Source organism: Borostomias antarcticus (genome assembly GCF_949987555.1).
Source record: "Borostomias antarcticus genome assembly, chromosome: 13".
NCBI lineage: Eukaryota > Metazoa > Chordata > Actinopteri > Stomiiformes > Stomiidae > Borostomias > Borostomias antarcticus.
The window spans coordinates 3,273,487-3,293,588 of record NC_140246.1 but is presented as its reverse complement, the minus strand read 5'-3'; the positions used below and the strand labels follow the sequence as shown (position 1 = coordinate 3,293,588).

The 20,102-nt window shown below is 51.3% G+C and overlaps 1 protein-coding gene across 1 annotated transcript; it reads left to right on the top strand.

The window, feature by feature from the left end:
- Positions 1-1,052: 1,052 nt before the first annotated feature.
- On the top strand, positions 1,053-14,507 carry LOC311316763 (cilia- and flagella-associated protein 57-like; the record flags this gene model as incomplete). The annotated part of the gene is made up of 21 exons (XM_084447693.1): positions 1,053-1,209; positions 1,366-1,679; positions 2,026-2,288; positions 2,612-2,762; positions 3,059-3,211; positions 4,125-4,264; positions 4,427-4,592; positions 4,884-4,997; positions 5,412-5,624; positions 6,290-6,463; positions 6,994-7,155; positions 7,452-7,607; positions 8,045-8,138; positions 8,608-8,798; positions 10,001-10,174; positions 11,007-11,165; positions 11,970-12,113; positions 12,839-12,955; positions 13,759-13,893; positions 14,138-14,281; positions 14,394-14,507. The coding sequence occupies 21 exons, from the start codon at positions 1,053-1,055 to the stop codon at positions 14,505-14,507; spliced, it is 3,435 nt and encodes a 1,144-aa protein (XP_084303819.1).
- Positions 14,508-20,102: the final 5,595 nt, after the last annotated feature.

Below are 20,102 nucleotides of genomic sequence, written 5' to 3'. Positions count from 1 at the left end.
GTCTCGCAGGCGTATCTTTACAGGCTTTATCTTTAAGAAATAAAGAGATATTTAAAGAAGAGATCTTAAAAGAATATATAGGCTATAATAGATTAAATTACAATAAATATATAGGCCTACAGTATGCATAAATAAAGAATATACATACATACATACATACATACACACACACACACACACACACACACACACACACACACACACACACACATACATGCACGAAAGGACCGCGGCATTCGTTAACATGGGAGTGGAAGCGTAGCAGTGCGGGTGCGTGCGCGTCTGGTGGGTTTGGGCCGTGAGACACACGGTTCGCAAGTCTCATTGCCGTTTATTGTGCTGTCGAAACATCAATGATTTGTGCACCGGTTTGTAAAGATGATCCGTGCTCCGGCACCGTCGCTACTCCTATTGATACTGCGCTCCATCAGCGTCGGGTTGTTTTATTTTTAAACAAATAAACTTGACTTGAACTCCCTCAAGTTCCATCTGTAGAATGTTGATGTTTGAAAATCATGCTATTGTGCCCTTAGAAACCGAACATAAAAATAAATGTTTTCCAAAGTGATAGAAAGACAAACCGTCGTTTCATGCGTATTTATGAACGCATGTGAGAAGACGCTTGGCTTCAAGAGAAAACGCAACTAAAATAGCTAAACAGCCTACTTTTAAATGTTCAAAGGTAAGTGACGTTTTTATGATATAGGCCTACAAATCTCCACCGTTAATTTGTAGCATGATTTGTAGTTCAAAGTCAAATATTGGCAGTCTTTATTAGCTATCTAGCCTGGCAGGAATGCAGATCAAAGAGCAACACTGCATGCTAATGCGCCCTATACTTGCTATGCTAATGCATGTGATATTGCTAATAATGCATGTAATAAAGGAGAACAAATGTGTGAAGTTTTATTATATTATTTTTCCTATAGGATCAATGTGGTGTGAGTGTAGATAAATGGACAAGAGTGTAACTGCCACATCACTCAGATCAAAACTCTCTCTAAATAAATTAGTCTTTCTCTTTCCTCTCACAGTGAACTCTCTCAGTGAACATGTCTGCAGTGGTCGTCCAGTGTCACCACGTCTTTGGTCTACGGACCGGAGTGGCCAATAACCTGTGTTACTTTGACGAGCAGACGGTCATCTTTCCATCTGGAAACAACTGTGTGCGCTACAACATTGACCAGAGATGGCAGAGCTTCATCCCAGGTCTGACCAGTGGCGTTTCATTCAGAACGGCACTAGAACCAATCAAAACCTTCCGTCTCTTAAAGAAAACCTCTGTGATTATTGCATTGACCTCGACCAGAGCGATTTGAGCCACCGCACGTGACAAGGCTCTCGCCATGCCCCTTCCGCCCGCAGGCGTGGAGAGGAGTCAGGGGATGTACGCCCTCGCCATCAGCTCAAACCGCCGCTACCTGGCTGTGTCCGAGCGCGGCGAGCGGGCCCTCATCACCGTCTACGACCTGCAGCACGAGCAGAACCGCAAGAGGAAGGTCCTGAACGGAGGAGACATCCCCGTGCAGAACTTTGTCTCCATGGCGTTCTCCACCGACTCCAAGTACCTGATCGGCCAGTCAGGGGCCCCGGACTGGACCCTGTTCTATTGGCTGTGGGAGAAGCAGAAGGTCATGGCTGTGGTGAAAACAACTGTGGACGCTAACCCCATCCGCCAGGTCAGGAAATAGTTACAAGTGTTAAACTGCTTTCATTCAAAATGGCGGCCTACACTACTATACTGCCTCATATCTAATGTTTGTCCTCATGTCCCGAATCCGCTCACTCGATATGCTCCCATGAAGATTAATTCCCCGGCTATGAGACATGTCTAAAGAAGGGCTTGTGCCTGAAACATCACCCTTAGATGGGAATAAATGTTCATGTGAGCATATCTAGTGTGCGAGTTCTGTCTTCCTTTCTACTCGTACTTTTGTCCAGCGCCTAGAGCCCCTCCCTTTTGGATGTGCGTGCTTTTAAACCCTTTTATCGTCCACGCGTCCTAACGCCTCCCTGTCCTGCCAGGTGAGCGTCAGCCCCTACGACAACACCCAGGCGTGCGTGACGGGCAGCGGCGTGTTCAAGCTGTTCCGCTACGCCGAGGGGGCGCTGAAGCAGTCGTCCAGCCAGAAGATGGAGCCTCACAACTTCCTGTCCCACGCCTGGATGTCGGAGGAGCGCGTGCTGGTCGGCACGGAGGCTGGCAGGATCATGGTGTTTGAGTGCGGCGACCTGCGCTGGGACATGTCCGTGACCACCAAGGCCGCCGCCCCACAGCACCCCGACGCGTGAGGAGTGGGAGGGGCCGACTCGTTACACTCGTTTAGCAAAGCGACTCAAAATAATTGCATTTAACGTAGGCGGTCAGTGTACTACTACTCATCAGAACTCACAAGTGCATCTCTAAACATCTCTAATCTTTCTAAACAGGTGATTAAGAGCATAATCTAGCGCTGAAGCCAAAGTGCAAGAGTAGCAACATATAGCAAAAAGAGGTGATAGTTTGGGTACAACAACACATAGCAGCCTATAAACGCTCCATCTGACCATTGGCAACTAGAGTAACGTTACGCTGAGTTTTCTTACCGCCGCCATGTTTTACTCGTTACAGCGCCGCAGAGGAGGCCCCTCCCCTGTTGCCCCAGGTTACGGTGATCACGGCGTACTCCAAAGGGTTCGCCTGCTCGGCCGGCGCCGGGACGGTGTGTCTGTTCGACAAGACAGACGACAAGGACAGCTACAAGAAGACCAAGGAGATCAAGGTGCTTGGCTCTGCAGGCTACGGAGCCATTCTAGCGTGTCATGCTAATGCTAGTGTGTGCTTGCTGGTGCGTGTGTGTATGTTTACGTGCATTCGTGCGTGTGTGTGTGTGTGTGTATGTGCGTGTGTATGTGTGTGCATGTATTTGTGTGCGTGTATGTGTGTGTGTGCGTGCATGTGTGGTCGTGCGTGTGTATGTGTGTGCGTGCATGTGTGTGCATGTGCGTGCGTGTGTATGTGTGTGCGTGTATGTGTGTGCGTGTATGTGCGTGCGTGTGTGTGTGTGTGTTCCCCCAGATCCCGGCAGACCAGTACAGCCAGGAGCCCAGCCAGGCGGAGCAGCAGCTGGTCATGTCTCTGGTCATCAGTCCCTCCGAGGAGACGGTGGTGGTCAGCACCGACCGAGGACAGCTCTACACCATCACCCTGTCCTCCGCGCAGATGAGCAAGGTCACCGCCGCTGCACACGTCCTGCCATTCACAGTACATACCACGCTCTGGGATTACATTAAAGAACATGTTAAATATAAAGAACATATTAAAGAATATTAAATAGTATATTAAAGCAATACATTGCGATATTTGGACCTTTACAAACATGTCTGGTGCTAATTCTCCAATTAGATTTACTAAAAGTAAACTGAATCGTCCAAACAGTCTACTCAGAAAGAGAAAACATTGACATTTATTACCTTTTAAAACTCGTGCCCCCGGGACGCAGCATTCAGTCAAAGTGCGCATGCGCAACGTTGTGCTTAAACAACACAGTAGTAGCTAACTATTCCGGCGTCTATGGATATCATGCGTTTTTTAGCTCAATGATATCATGGTGGAGGTGAGAAAAAAAGAAAGACAATCTGATAACTGTACGACAGTACGACAGTGCACTTACTCGCAGAGCCTGTGGGGGCGCAGTTCTGAGAAAACCGGAGAAAACGCTCTCTCTTTCAGAGAAAAAGCATGTTTGGTGTAAATCAATCGGCCTCTGTGAATAGGCTATGTCCTCTTTTATAGTGGCTTGCTTTCAAAACGCACACCATAGCCAAAGCGAATAATTTGCATGTCTGTGTGTGCATATGCGTGGGTGTGTATGTGTGGGCGTGTATGTGTGTGTGTATGTGTGTGTATGTGTGGGCGTGTACTGTATGTGTGTGTGTGCATATGCATGGGCGCGTGTGTGTGTGTGGACATGTACTGTATGTGTGTGTGCGTGTGTGTATATGCATGGGCGAGTGTGTGTGTGTATGTGTGTGTGTGCATATGCATGGGCGTGTGTGTGTGGACATGTACTGTATGTGTGTGTGTGTGTGCGTGTGTGTGCATATGCATGGCCGTGTGTGTGTGTGTGTACTTGTCTGTCCAGGGGGAGCAGGCCCACTTTGAGTTCCTGTCCCATTCGTTCCACTCGGGGACCATCACTGGCCTGTCCATCTGCATCCGCAAGCCCATCATCGCCACCTGCTCCCTCGACCAGTCCGTGCGCATCTGGAACTTTGAGACCAAGTGAGATCCGGTTCCACATGTCCCTACGAGTGGCCTCGCTGTAATCCCCTCTTCTGAAACCCCAGAATGTGATTTTAAAATCAGCAGAAGATGTTTGTCACTTAATCCGATTTAATCCGATTTTAATTTTGTCCGTCTCTAACCCCCCCCCCCCCCCCCCAGCACCCTGGAGCTGTATAAGGAGTTCCAGGAGGAGGCCTACAGTGTCGCCCTGCACCCGTCCGGCCTGTACGTCCTGGTGGGCTTCTCGGACAAGCTGCGTCTGATGAACCTGCTCATCGACGACGTCAGGACCTTCAAAGAGTTCACCGTCCGAGGCTGTCGAGAGGTCAGGCCGCCACGAGCGAAAACGTCTCCCGGCGCCCGCCGTTCTAAAGTGGACGTTAGAATGTTTGGAGGATTAAAACTCGGCTTTAAAATCGCTAACAGTCACGGGCAAACATGGCACACCCATCCAACGTTGGTGCTGGTTGGGTTGGGGCAAGGCAGGCACCTTTTAGCTTTCATAATATATAGGCGTTGAGTAAACGCTAGCTGCTAGCTGTATCTTACTGCAGACACATGAATATCTTTAGCACTTGTAGCCTGCATCTTTTGTCAGCACTCGTTTCTTCTTCAGTGCGCCTTCAGTCATGGGGGCCACCTGTTTGCTGCAGTGAACGGTAACATCATCCACGTCTACTCCAGCACCACCTTCGACAACATCCTGAACCTCAAGGGCCACAACGGGAAGGTGAGAACGAACTCCCGTGACAGCGCAGCTAGCGTGCCCTCGGAAGAAACGGGCTGCCGGTGTTGTACTCACCGCGCGTCGCAGTGGTGGGGCGTCCCTCGAAATATCGGGCCGCTCGACGTGTTCGGTGCCGACGGCTGCAAATGTAGTCGCTAGTCACTGACACGGTTAAATGCAACAAGAGCTTTGTTTGGAGTCGCTCCCTCGTTCCCTCACTCCCTATTCCCTATATAGGGTTCACCATGTAGTGAACTACCTAGGGAATGGAGAAAATGTAGGGTACATGCACTGTTTCCTGCAAATCAAGGTGAATTGTGGGTAATAAATAGTGGACTATATAGGGAACGAAAATTCCGTGGAGAATTCGGACACTACAAACAAAATGGTTTCCGCTCGCGTCGCTCTGCCGTCCAGGTGCGGTCCATCGCCTGGAGCGGTGACGACAGCAGGCTGGTGTCGTGCGGCATGGAGGGGGCCGTCTACGAGTGGAACACGCTGACCAGCAAGAGGGAGTCCGAGAGCGTCCTCAAGTCCTGCAGTTACACGGGCGTCGCCATCTCCTCGGACGCCAAGACCTTCTTCGCCGTCGGGACCGACTGTACGCTGAAAGAGATCCAGGACTGTCAGGTGAGACCCGCAACTCTCCCATAATGCTTCGGGAAGGGGGGGGCCCTGTCGGCCATTGCCAGCATTGTATCGGTCATTCAAGAACGATGTCTTGTCTGTGATGTTGTAAAGATCAGTAGTTTAGTGGGATATCATCTACTGTAACTGTTTCTTGAGCTGCAGGGTAATTCTCACCACGTGAAGGTGCTCCTGTGCTTCCTGCTCTGAAATGCACAGCCTAGTGTAACATGCGCTCAGGTAACTGAACTAAACATCCTCATCCCATCTCTCTCTCTGTCCCCATCTCTCTACCCCTCTCTCTTTCCTCTCCCTCTCTTCTCTCTCTCTGTCCCCATCTCTCTACCCCTCTCTCTTTCCTCTCTCTCTCTTCTCTCTCTGCCTGTTCCCATCTCTCTACCCCCCTCTCTCTCTCTCTATCTCTCCCTGTCCCCATCTCTCTACCCCTCTCTCTTTCCTCTCTCTCTCTCTTCTCTCTCTGCCTGTTCCCATCTCTCTACCCCTCTCTCTCTCTCTCTGCCTGTCCCCACCTCTCTACCCCTCTCTCTCTCCGTCCCCATCTCTACCTCTCTCTCTCTCTGTCCTCTCCCTACCCCCCCTCTTTCTTGCTCCCTGTTGCCCCCCCCCCCTCTCTCTACCCCCCCCCCCGTCTCCTCTCTCTCGGGCAGATCCTTCGCGAGGTGCCCGCGGAGGACGTGGCCTACACCGCCATCGCCATGTCTCGCTCCGGACGCACGATCTTCACCGGGACCGCCGTCGGCACCGTCCGCGCCATCAAGTACCCGCTGTCCATCCAGAAGGACTGGGTGGAGTACCAGGCCCACGCCGCTCCGGTCACCAAGGTCCGGCTCGAACCCCCGTTCACCTACATCCTTTTTACAGTCGCCGAAATAACGACGGCGCTCTCCGAGCGTCGGTACGGCGAGTCAATACTGTGGGCGCGTTCCTAAATGCGCCCTGAGAACCTGCTCCGATTCCAGAGCGCTCGGGTTGCGACGTCGTAGCGCGCTCTGAAATCAGTCGATTTACGGACGGTCAGTTAGCTCGGACAAACCGTCTTTTCAGTCAGAGCACCCACTGCGCGCTCTGAGCGCATCCGAGCGCATTTGCGAACGCACCGTGTGTACAACCCCGCACTTAACACACTGAGACACTCTGGAACTATACAGTGGAGTATGGGAGCGCGATGCAGAACATGTCACTTTCACCCATTTCAACCCACACACACTATGACCAGACATGATATGTAGTACACGTCATGACCAGACATGATATGTATTACACGCCATGACCAGACCAGGATACACAGTAGCTCTGCTGACAGAGAGACGACGTGGTCTAGAAGCGTGACCTCCCGCGTTGCCTCCACCAGATGGCGGTCACGTTCGACGACCAGTTCCTGCTGACGGCGTGCGAGGACGGCTGTCTGATCGTGTGGAAGATCATCGACAAGGAGGGGCGGGTCCTGAAGAGGGACAAGGAGATCACCCACGCGGAGGAGATCCTCATCACCAAGTCGGACCTGGAGGAGAAGGTTTGGGCAGGGCGGCCGGGCGGGAGCAGGTTTGGGCAGGGCTCGGGCAGTTGGTCATCACAACACGGGAGGGGCACGGTGCTAACGCTGCTATGCTAACAGTTGTGTGTGTGTGTATCAGATGGGTAAACACTCCCCTCTCCTCAAGGCTGCGTTAAAGGGATGAAAAGTGTCCTGTCCTCCCTCTCTTCCCTTGTCTCTATACCTTTTGCAACTCTCACCTGCCCCCCCCCCCCGCCCCATACACACACACACCTGGTTGGTCTTGGGTCCTCCACTCCTCTCCCCTCCCCCAGAACCAGATCATGCTGGAGCTGAGGACGCGTGTGGAGGAGCTGAAGATGGAGAACGAGTACCAGCTCCGCCTCAAGGACATGAACTACAACGAGAAGGTCAAGGAGCTGACGGAGAAGTTCCTCCAGCAGATCGAGGCCCTGAAGACCAAGGTCCAGGTCAGAATCTCACCACAAGAACTGCCTCGGCCGAATGACTGTCTGAGGGCGTGGGAATGATAACAGCACTCAACTCGACTCGAATGAGTTACAGTGTCGAGGGCAGTCGCTGTAATTTGAAAATGGCTGGATTATAAGATATGTTTACGCATGGGACGCCAAGAAGCTGATGGAATGCTGCTTTCCAGTTGCCCCCAGCATCATAGCGATGACCACACCTCAGCACAGCACAGTAGTGATGAACCTTCACAGGGCTCTCTCCCCTGATCATATGCACTGAATGGACCGTCCTCCAAGTTAGGCCTGATAAGAGTTATTCAAAATCAAGAAATGGTCATGAAAATTGGAAGTGACTGCGTCAATCCCTAATCCCTTCTACTATGGTCTCTCTCTCTCTCTCTCTCTCTCTCTCTCTCTCTCTCTCTCCGCTGGAACAGATTTTGAAAACAGAGAAAGGCAAGATGGAGTCGGCCCACCAGGAGTCCACATTTGAGGTGATGGAGAAACACTCCAAGGAGCTGCAGGACATGGGTGAGCTTGACCCTACTGTGTATCCATACTACACATGTAGCCATACTAACACATATACCCATACTACCACATATACCCATACTACTGTACCACATGTACCCACATATACCCATACTACCACATGCACCCATACTACACATTTACCTATATTACACATATATCCATACTACCACATACATCCATACTACACATATACCCATGCTACCACATACATCCACACTGCACAAGCTTTGTTCTATTCTCTCCTATTGAGAGAGAAGCTTTATTCTGTTCTCTCCTATTGAGAAAGAGAGAGAAGCTTTATTATGTTCTCTCCTATTGAGAGAGAGAGATAATCTTTATTCAGTTCTCTCCTATTGAGAGAGAGAGAGAGAGAGAGAGAGAGAGAGAGAGAGAGTGTTGAGAGACATACTGGCGAGACGCCCGTGGTGTTAAATGGCCTCCCGCGTCTCCGTCGATGGTCTCCCAGAGTCGGCCAACAGCCAGAAGCTGATGCTGGAGTATGAGAAGTACCAGGAGCTGCAGCTCAAGTCCCAGCACATGCAGAGGGACTACAACCAGCAGCTGCACAAGATGGAGGAGAGCAAGGTGGCGGCGCTGGAGGAACTCACCCTCCACTTCCAGGGCAAGATGCAGGAGAAGACGCTGGTGCTGGAGCAGGTAGGAGGAGTATGGAGCAGATAGGAGGAGTATGGAGCTGTGTTAGGAGGAGTATGGAGCAGGTAGGAGGAGTATGGAGCAGGTAGGAGGAGTATAGAGCTGTGTTAGGAGGAGTATGGAGCAGGTAGGAGGAGTATGGAGCTGTGTTAGGAGGAGTATGGAGCTGTGTTAGGAGGAGTATGGAGCTGTGTTAGGAGGAGTAGGTAGGAGGAGTATGGAGCTGTGTTAGGAGGAGTATGGAGCAGGTAGGAGGAGTATGGAGCTGTGTTAGGAGGAGTTTGGAGCTGTGTTAGGAGTATGGAGCTGTGTTAGGAGGAGTATGGAGCAGGTAGAAGGAGTATGGAGCTGTGTTAGGAGGAGTTTGGAGCTGTGTTAGGAGTTTGGAGCTGTGTTAGGAGTATGGAGCAGGTAGGAAGAGTATGGAGCTGTTAGGAGGAGTATGGAGCAGGTAGGAGGAGTATGGAGCAGGTAGGAGGAGTATAGAGCTGTGTTAGGAGGAGTATGGAGCTGGTAGGAGGAGTATGGAGCTGTGTTAGGAGGAGTATGGAGCTGGTAGGAGGAGTATAGAGCAGGTAGGAGGAGTATGGAGCAGGTAGGAGGAGTATGGAGCAGGTAGGAGGAGTATAGAGCTGTGTTAGGAGGAGTATGGAGCAGGTAGGAGGAGTATAGAGCTGTGTTAGGAGGAGTATGGAGCTGTGTTAGGAGGAGTATGGAGCTGGTAGGAGGAGTATAGAGCTGTGTTAGGAGGAGTATGGAGCAGGTAGGGGGAGTATGGAGCAGATAGGAGGAGTATGGAGTTGTGAGTTCTGGTGAGTAGTAGAACACTGACTACCTACGTTAAATGCAATTATTCTAAGTCGCTTTAGATAAAAGCGTCAGCTACATGACTGTAATGGAATGTGTTAGGAGGAGGTCAACAACACCGAGTTGCACAGAGACACAATCAAAGGTCACAGTGATCCAGGGAACTCCGATCAGCATGCCTTCGTGTCTCTACTTCTACCAGCATCTGGTCTCTCTCTCTCTCTCTCCCTTTCTCTTTCTCAGATCTCTCTGGTCACTTTTTTCTCACCGTCATGCTCATCTCTCCCTCCCTCTCTGTTTTTTATAACCATCCATATGGCTTTACCCTCTCTCCCTCCCTCCCTCCCTCCCTCTCTCCCTCTCTCCCTCTCTCCCTCCTTCCCTGACCTCCCCCCCAGTGTCAGGAGGAGGGGCGTGTCCAGGTGCGGGAGTTCGAGGAGGCCAGGGGGCAGATGGAGGAGGACGGTGACCGGGAGATCCAGGACATCCGCATCCGCTACGAGCGCTGGCTGAAGGACGAGAGGGAGACCAGCATGAGGCTGAAGGAAGATACCGGCATCATGAAGAAGAAGGTAGAGAATAACACACACTAAAGCCCATTTTATGCTTCGTCGCTCGACACTTTGAAAACCGTCGCTCGACACTTTTGACGTCACGGGCGACACTTTTTGAGGAAAAAAAGTGTTGCCGAGGGCTGTCGCGCACCAACGGATTTTTCTAATGTCGCTGACTCCGTCACAAATTGTCGCTCAAGTGTGATTGGATAGCTAGATAGAAGGCTCGTGCGTTGCCATGGGTATGCTTGTTCCACAGCCTTGTTTTAGTTTTGGCTGTCAAGGAGTAGAGGAACGTCTCTCCGAGCTTGTGAGGAGATATCCTCATCTATACAAGTCATCCCTGCCCCTTCACAGAGATGCCCAAGTATTGCGGAAAAGAATGAAAACAAAACACAATGAAAACCGCTCTCTGAATAACCTCTTTAACGCAGATTAAACTCTTTCCCTCAGAAAGCCGCTTCTCTCAGAATGACAACAAACGCGCAACAGAATGACAAGCACATGGCTGATTGTTTCCATAGAGACGACACGAAGTGTCGCCCGAAGCATAAATGCTACATGTCGAACGACACTTTTCAAGAAGCATAAATTAGGCTTAACACACTAACACAGAATAACACACACCAACACACACACTAACACGCACGCTGTGGATTGTTGTTTAGAGAGACGATGTTGATTCCGCTCTTTTGGAAATCCTGCACACTGGCTCCTCCTGGCACACGGTCTCTCTCTCTCTCTGGTCCCCTTTCTCTCGTTGTCTTCCCATTCCATTTCTCCTCCGCTGTCCACCCCTCCCCCCCCCCCCCTCCTCCTGTCTCTCTCCCCCGTCTCCGCCCCCCTGCAGTTCAGCAGCCTGCAGAAGGACATCGACTGCCGGAACCTGGACATTGAGAAGATGAAGTGGGAGCAGCAGAGCCTGCAGGCGGTCATCAAGTCCCTGGAGGAGGACACCCTGGCGCTGAGGAAGGAGATCCGGGAGAGAGACGACACCATCCAGGACAAGGTCTGAGAGAGAGAGAGGGGGGGGGGAGAGAGAGAGGGAGAGAGAGAGGGGGGGGGGAGAGAGAGAGGGGGGAGAGAGAGAGGGAGAGAGAGAGAGGGGGGGAGAGAGGGAGAGAAAGAGAGAGGGAGAGAGAGAGGGGGGGGGAGAGGGAGAGAGAGAGAGGGGGGGGGAGAGAGGGAGAGAAAGAGAGAGGGAGAGGGAGAGAAAGAGAGAGGGAGAGAAAAAGAGAGGGAGAGAGAGAGGGGGGGGGGGGAGATTATACCGCGGTTATCACAAATATGAAGGAAAATGGATTTTTATCAACTCGTATGGGGCACCACTCTGTTATGTACAGGAAGGAGCGTGTGAGTCTGGGGAAGGCCTCATCTGGCCCCCTCTGGAGTGTGAGCTCCTCCGCTACATCAGTATTATATATAAGTACATCAGTATTATATAGGGGGAGTTGACATGTGTTTGCATCTTGTGTGCACTCTGTGTATACTCTCTCAGTGTGTAGGCGACCCGATTGATGGTCTCGATCAATAACGATCATTTATTTGACCATAAGAAACTTTGCCTGAAGCTGAGCCGATCATTAGATTTGGCTCTCCAAAGCTTTATTGTTCAACCACAGGTGACATTTGGTGGAAGAGAGGAGCGTAAACATAATCAAATTATCTGTAAATTCATGGAAGCGCCTGTAACATGCTGTGACTATACCGCATAACCACGTCGTAATCCACGAGTCATCACCTCAGCATCAGACTCGCGCTCTGAGCGCGAAACTAAACGCTGAGACCTGAGACCGACGTTCTCCCTGCGCAGGAGAAACACATCTACGACCTGAAGAAGACGAACCAGGAGCTGGGGAAGTTCAAGTTTGTTCTGGACTACAACATCAGCGAGCTGAAGAAGCAGATCGAGCCCAGAGAGAACGACATCAAAGAGATGAAGGAGCAGATCCAGGAGGTAAACCTGACCCTGACGCAGGTGACCGCTCTTACACATGTTGACCCGGGTGTCCGGTACAGTTCTGGCCCAATGTTGACCCGGGTGTCAGGTACAGTTCTGGCCCAATGTTGACCCGGGTGTCCGGTACAGTTCTGGCCCAATGTTGACCCGGGTGTCAGGTTGTTAGACCAGCCTGGTTGGGTGGTGGGGGGTCAGGATGGTTGTTAGACCAGCCTGGTTGGGTGGTGGGGGGTCAGGATGGGTGCTAGACCAGCCTGGTTGGGTGGTGGGGAGTCAGGATGGGTGCTAGACCAGCTGGCTGGGTGGTGGGGGGTCAGGATGGGTGCTAGGCCAGCCTGGTTGGGTGGTGGGGGGTCAGGATGGGTGCTAGGCCAGCCTGGTTGGGTGGTGGGGAGTCAGGATGGGTGCTAGGCCAGCCTGGTTGGGTGGTGGGGAGTCAGGATGGGTGCTAGACCAGCTGGCTGGGTGGTGGGGGGTCAGGATGGGTGCTAGGCCAGCCTGGTTGGGTGGTGGGGGGTCAGGATGGGTGCTAGACCAGCTGGCTGGGTGGTGGGGGGTCAGGATGGGTGCTAGGCCAGCCTGGTTGGGTGGTGGGGAGTCAGGATGGGTGCTAGACCAGCTGGCTGGGTGGTGGGGGGTCAGGTTGGGTGCTAGACCAGCTGGCTGGGTGGGGTGGCAGTGGGGCAGGATGGGGATCAATGTTCTGGTCTTTGTTGGTGCAGATGGAGGAGGAGCTGCTCATGTTCCAGAAGAAGAACACCGAGCAGAAGCTGGAGAACGAGCAGCTGAGGTTGAGAGTGACCGCCGCCGACAAAGAGATGCACAAGGAGATGCAGAAGGTGTGTCGGAATGACCACGATGTCGATGATGATGATGTCGATGATGATGATGATGATCTCTCCAGGTCGTTCTCGGACACTTCCGGTCATCCCGATCCTCCCTACATCTGGGGTGCGTTCAAATTCAGCGAACGTTTTGCGAACGTTAGCAAAACTATTTTCCGTTAGCTTTGTGTTCGCCGCAAACGTTTGCTAACAGAAGCTAACAGTCTGGAGAGGTAGTTCACCAGTAACGGAACGAGGATCACAATGGACCCAGGCTTACTGGAGATGTGCTCCCTGATGGGGATTGTTGCGTTTATGCGAACTATTTGGAACATTCATTAAAAGCCGTTCAAATGTGACCGTTTGGAGAAAACACGTTTGCGACGAACGTTCGCCTCTGTTAGCTGAATTTGAACGCAGCCCAGGCTAGCTCGCCGGTACTTTCCGCTCCTGCGTCTTTCTTAAGTACGTCCACGTACGTTAGTGTGGGACGCCCTCGGGACAGATGCCCGTGTGTCGGCTCCCACAGCACCAGTTTGCTGGCTGGAAGCTCCTGGTGTCTCTGGCAGTGACCAGCCGGCCTCATTCTCCTGGCTGCTATTCTCTCACTCTCAGGTGTTTATTGGTAACATGGTCGATGTTTAGCACTGCCAAAGCATTCTGGTGTAGCACCCACCAAGGGACGTCTGCAGGGTGGGCTTCAGGGTCCAGCGTTCACAGCCATATAGGAGAGTTGACTCTACCGTCGCATAGAAGAAGATTTACCCCAATCTTCCCTCCCCCCCCCACCCCGCGAACCACCCCTTGCCCTGCCTGAGGTGAGGAACGTGGAAGCCTTGGTGCGAAGGTTCAAGACCGACCTCCACAACTGTGTGGGCTTCATCCAGGAGCCCAACAAGCTGAAGGACAGCATCAGGGAGCTGTACGAACGACATGTCCAACAGGGCGATGTGGTGAGTATCTCTCTCTCCCCCTCTCTCTCTGTCTGTCGGTCTGTCTGCTTGTCTCTCTCTCTCTCTATCTCTGGTGGGAACACTGGGAACAGGCACGTGAAATGGCCAAATTACCACTAATTGCAAGTCTCTCTTGGCTATCCCTTCCTAGCCTCAAACTACTGCAGCTACCACTGGCCAGGGATAAGTCCAAGTCCAAGTTTGTCCTTGTGTGACAGTCAAGAGTTGTGGTCTCGTCCTCCAGGTTGACATGGAGGGGCTGGATGCTGAGATCCACAGGGAGTTTGCTCGCCACAGGGAGCACCTGGAGAAAAACGTGGCGTCTCTGAAGAGGCAGCAGGTCAAAGACAAGGCGGTCCACTACGCCGAAAAAGCCAGGCTTATTCAGGTGATCTGAACACCCACTCATTCATTCATTCATTGGGTGGTTGGTCGGTTGATTGATTGATTGGTTGATTGATTGGCTGATTGGTTGGTTGATTGATTGATTGGCTGTGCAGGAGTATGAGACTCTGATCAGCGAGATCAACAGCCTGAGAAGAGAGCTTCGTCAGGTGCGTCAGGTCCGCGATTACGAGAGCCTGTCAGGAAACAGCCAGAAGACCAAGAAATAGAACACTTCCTTCCTGTTTTAACTTTTTTTTCAATTGATGTTCAATTATATCCAACATACATTTGTAAACAGCATAATGGTATAATGGTAATTATTGTGTACAAGCATAGTATAGCTGCCTTATTCAAATGGTTACAATTTGAAAAAACAAAAAACATACCGGGAACAGTATTATTTTACCACCCTAAATGTAGAGCGTGACCAGAATTGTTTTTTGGGTCATCAGCACATTGTCCCTCACTCAGTATGAGGGCGTATTCACATATGTTAGTGCACACCATTGATGCGCACCAAAAGCAAATGTGAAAAAAGAGATGAATAAATAAATTATACGATATATAGATACATACATACAGTTAACCCTGAATCTCTATTGGTACAATGCTCTCTTCCTTGCATTCCAAGCCTTATCTAGATATTTTGCTAACTTAAATGTTTCATTCTCAAACAGCCAGTTCAGTCTCTTTGAGTCATCCATATTCAGCAGATGAACCTCTGTTTTTATGCTACTAAACAACCCATCACATATCTCCCCATAGAAAGGACAATAAAAAACAAAATTATATTCATTTTCAACCACCTATATATATATACACACACATACACACACACACACACACACACAGCTGGATAAGAGCAGATCCCCAAAAAACAGTTTGAGAATCTAGAGCCGTCTTTCCACTGTCGTGCTGAACCGTTCTGAGCACGCAGGGTAACCGTTCCGACGGTGGTTCCACATGGGACCGGTTGGGCCCAGAACCGTTCCCATGACACGGTTGTCTAACCGTACTGAGTGAAGCAGAACCGTTCTTTAGTAGAAATGTGAAGAGCGCGAGCGAGACATCCATCCATCCATCCATCTTCATCCGCTTATCCGGGATCGGATCGCGGAGGCAGCAGCTCCAGCAGGGGGCCCTCAGACATCCCTTTCCCTGGCAGCATCAACCAGCTCTGCCTGGGGAATCTTTAGCCGCTCCCAGGCCAGTGCGGAGATGTAGTCCCGCCACCTAGTCCTGGGTCTACCCCGAGGCCTCCTCCCAGCCGGACACGCCTGGAACACCTCCCTAGGGAGGCGCCCAGGAGGCATCCTCACTAGATGCCCGAACCACCTCAACTGGCTCCTTTCGACGCAAAGTAGCAACGGCTCTACTCCGAGTCTCTCCCGGATGACTGAACTTCTCACCCGATCTCTCAGGGAGACCCCAGCCACCCTCCGGAGAAAACTCATTTCGGCCGCTTGTATCCGTGATCTCGTTCTTTCGGTCATGACCCATCCTTCATGACCATAGGTGAGGGTGGGGACGAAGATAGACCGGTAGATCGAGAGCTTTGCCTTTTGGCTCAGCTCTCTTTTCGTCACAACAGTGCGGTAAAGCGACTGCAGAACCGCACCAGCTGCTCCGATTCTCCGGCCAAACTTCCTCTCCATGCTTCCCTCACTCGTGAACAAGACCCCCAGATACTTGAACTCCTTCACTTGGGGTAAGGACTCATTTCCTACTCGGGCGAGCAAGACATAATAATAATAATACAGAAAGCAAAGCCAAAACAAACTACCATGGCAACCGACAATATTAGTTCCGCAAACAACATTCCGTGGAACGCAACAGCCCGAGAGGTGGAAACAGACACTGTAACCGTTTCCACAGGTCCGGAGGGGCGCGGTTTGAGCACAGTATCGATTCAGCACGACAGTGGAAATAAGGCTTAGGTCACAGGGTGACAACGTTGCATGCAATGGTGCAAATAACTGTGCTGCAAAGGTCCTGTACCTCCTGCCAGCTGTGGAGCGACATGGTTTGCATCTAGATGGGTGTGAGAAACAGCGATGGGTGTGAGAAACAGGATGTGGTGTGAGAAACAGCGATGGGTGTGAGAAACAGGATGTGGCTCTGGCCAGGATGGGGGACAGATCAACACTCACACATTTCTGAGTTTGAATGAGCTGTCAGGGTTATTTTTGCTGCTGACCTGTTTTCTTTCACAGTAGTCCTTGGTGGGAAGATCACTGCTGTCACACAGTACTGTCTGGTCAGCATGCTGTCCAATGTCATGCTGTCCAACTCAACCAATAGAAATGACATTGACAGATCAACGCAAGTTCACTTTATTTACAAAAAAACAGAACAAAGTCGAGCCATGCTCAGAAAGAAACATTCTGCAAGATGAAGCACTAATTATGATAAACACGTGGCCGACTGTACGGTCAAATTCAAAATGTCACATTCACACGGAGTTTGCATGTTCTCCGCATGTTCTCTGCTTCCCCACATAGAAGAAGAACAGGGAAGGAAGAAGAACAGTGAAGGGTGGCTCTGCAGCATCGGTGCCTCTGTGTGCGCCGCTGTGTTCTTCTTTCTGTGTTCTCCTCTCTGTGTTCTCCTCTTTGTGTTCTCCTCTCTGTGTTCTCCTCCCTGTGTTCTCCTCCCTGTGTTCTTCTTTCTGTGTTCTCCTCTTTGTGTTCTCCTCTCTGTGTTCTCCTCTCTGTGTTCTCCTCCCTGTGTTCTCCTCCCTGTGTTCTTCTTTCTGTGTTCTCCTCTCTGGGTTCTCCTCTCCGTGTTCTCCTCTCTGTTCTCCTCTTTGTGTTCTCCTCTCTGTGTTCTCCTCTTTGTGTTCTCCTCCCTGTCTTCTCCTCTCCGTGTTCTCCTCTCTGTGTTCTTCTTTCTGTGTTCTCCTCTCCGTGTTCTCCTCCCTGTGTTCCCCTCTCTGTGTTCTCCTCTCTGTGTTCTCCTCTCTGTGTTCTCCCTGTGTTCTCCTCTCTGTGTTCTCCTCCCTGTGTTCTCCCTGTGTTCTCCTCCCTGTGTTCTGCTCTCTGTGTTCTCCTCTCTGTGTTCTCCTCCCTGTGTTCTCCTCTTTGCGTTCTCTCTGTGTTCTCCTCTCCGTGTTCTCCTCCCTGTGTTCTCCTCTCTGTGTTCTCCTCTCTGTGTTCTCCTCTCTGTGTTCTCCTCCCTGTATTCTCCTCTCTGTGTTCTCCTCTCTGTGTTCTCCTCTCCGTGTTCTCCTCTCCGTGTTCTCCTCCCTGTGTTCTCCTCCCTGTGTTCTCCTCCCTGTGTTCTGCTCTGCTCCTGGAGGTGAGTGGTTCCCTGGTGGCAGCTGGAACTCCAGGTGTGACGATCAGCAGCCAGAGACTCTAGTGCTGCCTGTAGGTGTGATGTTGCATTTCTTCAGGGGCATTTTGAGGTGTTTTGAGACAGAGAGAGAGGGAGAGAGAGAGAGAAAGAGAGGACAGACAGACAGACAGACAGACAGACAGACAGACAGACAGATAGACAGATAGATAGATAGATAGATAGATAGATAGATAGATAGATAGATAGATAGATAGATAGATAGATAGACTTTAGGTTCCTGTTCTGGAAGACGCTGGATTTGAGCCTGCCAAAGGCAGCAGAGGCCGGTCCAGTGTGTGCCTGGGTGTCTCTGTCAATGTTACAGGAGGGGGACAGAGGGTGGTGAAGTGTGGGACGATGGCAAGGATGTTGATCCTGGAGACCAATGTCGCTGTATATGGAAGGGACCACATGGAACAAGGGTGTGTTCTCAGCGCCTGACGGTTCTCTACACTAAGATCCTGGCCTGTCTACAGACCATGTCCCAGGATGCAGCCTACAGGAAGTACACCGAGCAGCTGGTCAACGACCGCGTCAACCTCATCACCACGGTAACGTTACGCTCACAATCACCGGCTAGTCTAATGGTTCTACTAACTGTTCTGGGCTGAGTTTCCCAGAGGCATCGTAGCGCTACGTTCATCGTATCAATGGTTCCCTCACTTGTGAACAAGACCCCCAGATACTTGAACTCCTTCACTTGGGGTAAGGACTCATTTCCTACTCGGAGAGGACAGACCACCGGTTTCCTTCTGAGAACCATGGCCTCAGATTTAGAGGTGCTGATTCTCATCCCAGCCGCTTCACACTCAGTTGCGAACCTATCCAGAGAGTGCTGGAGGTCGCAGGCAGACGATGCCATCAGGACCACATCATCTGCAAACAGCAGCGACGCGATCCGTAGCTCACCGAACTGCAAACCCACCTCCCCACGGCTACGTGGCTCCCTGTCCATGAAAATCACAAACAGGATTGGTGACAAAGCGCAGCCCTGGCGGAGGCCAACCCCCACCGGAAAGGAAGACCACTTACTGCCGAGGATGAGTTGGTGTCTCCACTTCGCTTTTTCGGGATGGGCTCCGTGGTAAGCCCGGCCACCAGGCACTCGCAGGCGGGCCCTCCGTCTGGGCCCTCCGTCTGGGCCCTCTGTCTGGGCCCTCCGTCTGGGCCCTCTGTCTGGGCCCTCTGTCTGGGCCCTCTGTCTGGGCCCTCTGTCTGGGCCCTCTGTCTGGGCCCTTCGTCTGGGCCCTCCGTCTGGGCCCTCCGTCTGGGCCCTCTGTCTGGGCCCTTCGTCTGGGCCCTCCGTCTGGGCCCTCCGTCTGGGCCCTCCGTCTGGGCCCTCCGTCTGGGCCCTCTGTCTGGGCCCTCCGTCTGGGCCTGGCTCCAGACGAGGGCCCCTGACTTCCTCCAGTCCGGGTCTCTCTTCCTCTTGTGTTGTGTTTCCATCGGGGGTTTTGCCTGTAACCCCAGGTAGGGGGTCTAGGAGGGTACTACCACTTGCCCAAGGAGGGCCCCCAGACTAGTGGAGGGAAGTAGGCATCTTGATTCTCCATTCTAGTTTGCACTGAAACTAGCCACTGCCACAGAATATGCTTCCTGTGTAAAAAAAACTCAAACAGCAGTGGGGGGGGGGTGTCACTTAAAACAAGAGACAAACATCGTACAGACACATTTGTAGTAGTGTATCCTTATAGCGTGTCCTTATATATAGCTCAGTAGAAAAACTGGACGAGGGTGTAGTTGGTCTATTCTAACCAAAGTAACAGCGTCATGGAGATGAACGTGGAGATGATTGACTATGCGAATGCATCTGAATGCAGAGACAGAAAGCGCACCGAAGCCACACCACGCTCAGGTGAGAATACAACTTATATGCACGCGCCCAAACATGGCTTGAAAAAGGATAAGAAATATATAAACAAAACACACTGTAAGAGATTTCTTATAAGTATATAAGAGTCAGTGTGTATGTGTGTGTGTGTGTGTGCGTGTGTGTGTGTGTGTGTGTGTGTGTGTGTGTGTGCGTGTGTGCGTGTTCCTCCCACAGGAGGAAGACTCTTGGGACTGGTTGTTTTGACCCTCGGCCTGCTGTGTGTCCTACAAGCCACTCTCAACATCTCCCTGCGTCTCATCTTCTGTGAGTCTATTGCCGTTATATAAAACCTTCAGCATACCTCCAAGAGACGGTAAACAACATCTTACAATGGTTCACATGTCTGCAGCATCCCTTATTATAAACATTGGTCCTCATTCACGAACCAAGTTAAACTCCACTTACTGTACACCGTTTCCATGAAGATGTGGGAACTGAGAACAGAATCTACGAACACGGAGCAGTCTTAAGTAGTCTACGGACTATTCGTGCGATTTAAAATGATTTGTGATCGTGTTTACTTCAAATCTACAGTTGTTTAACATTATAGGATTGCAATAGACCTACTATATAATATTTGTATAATTTAGAATACCATAACACCATACAATTT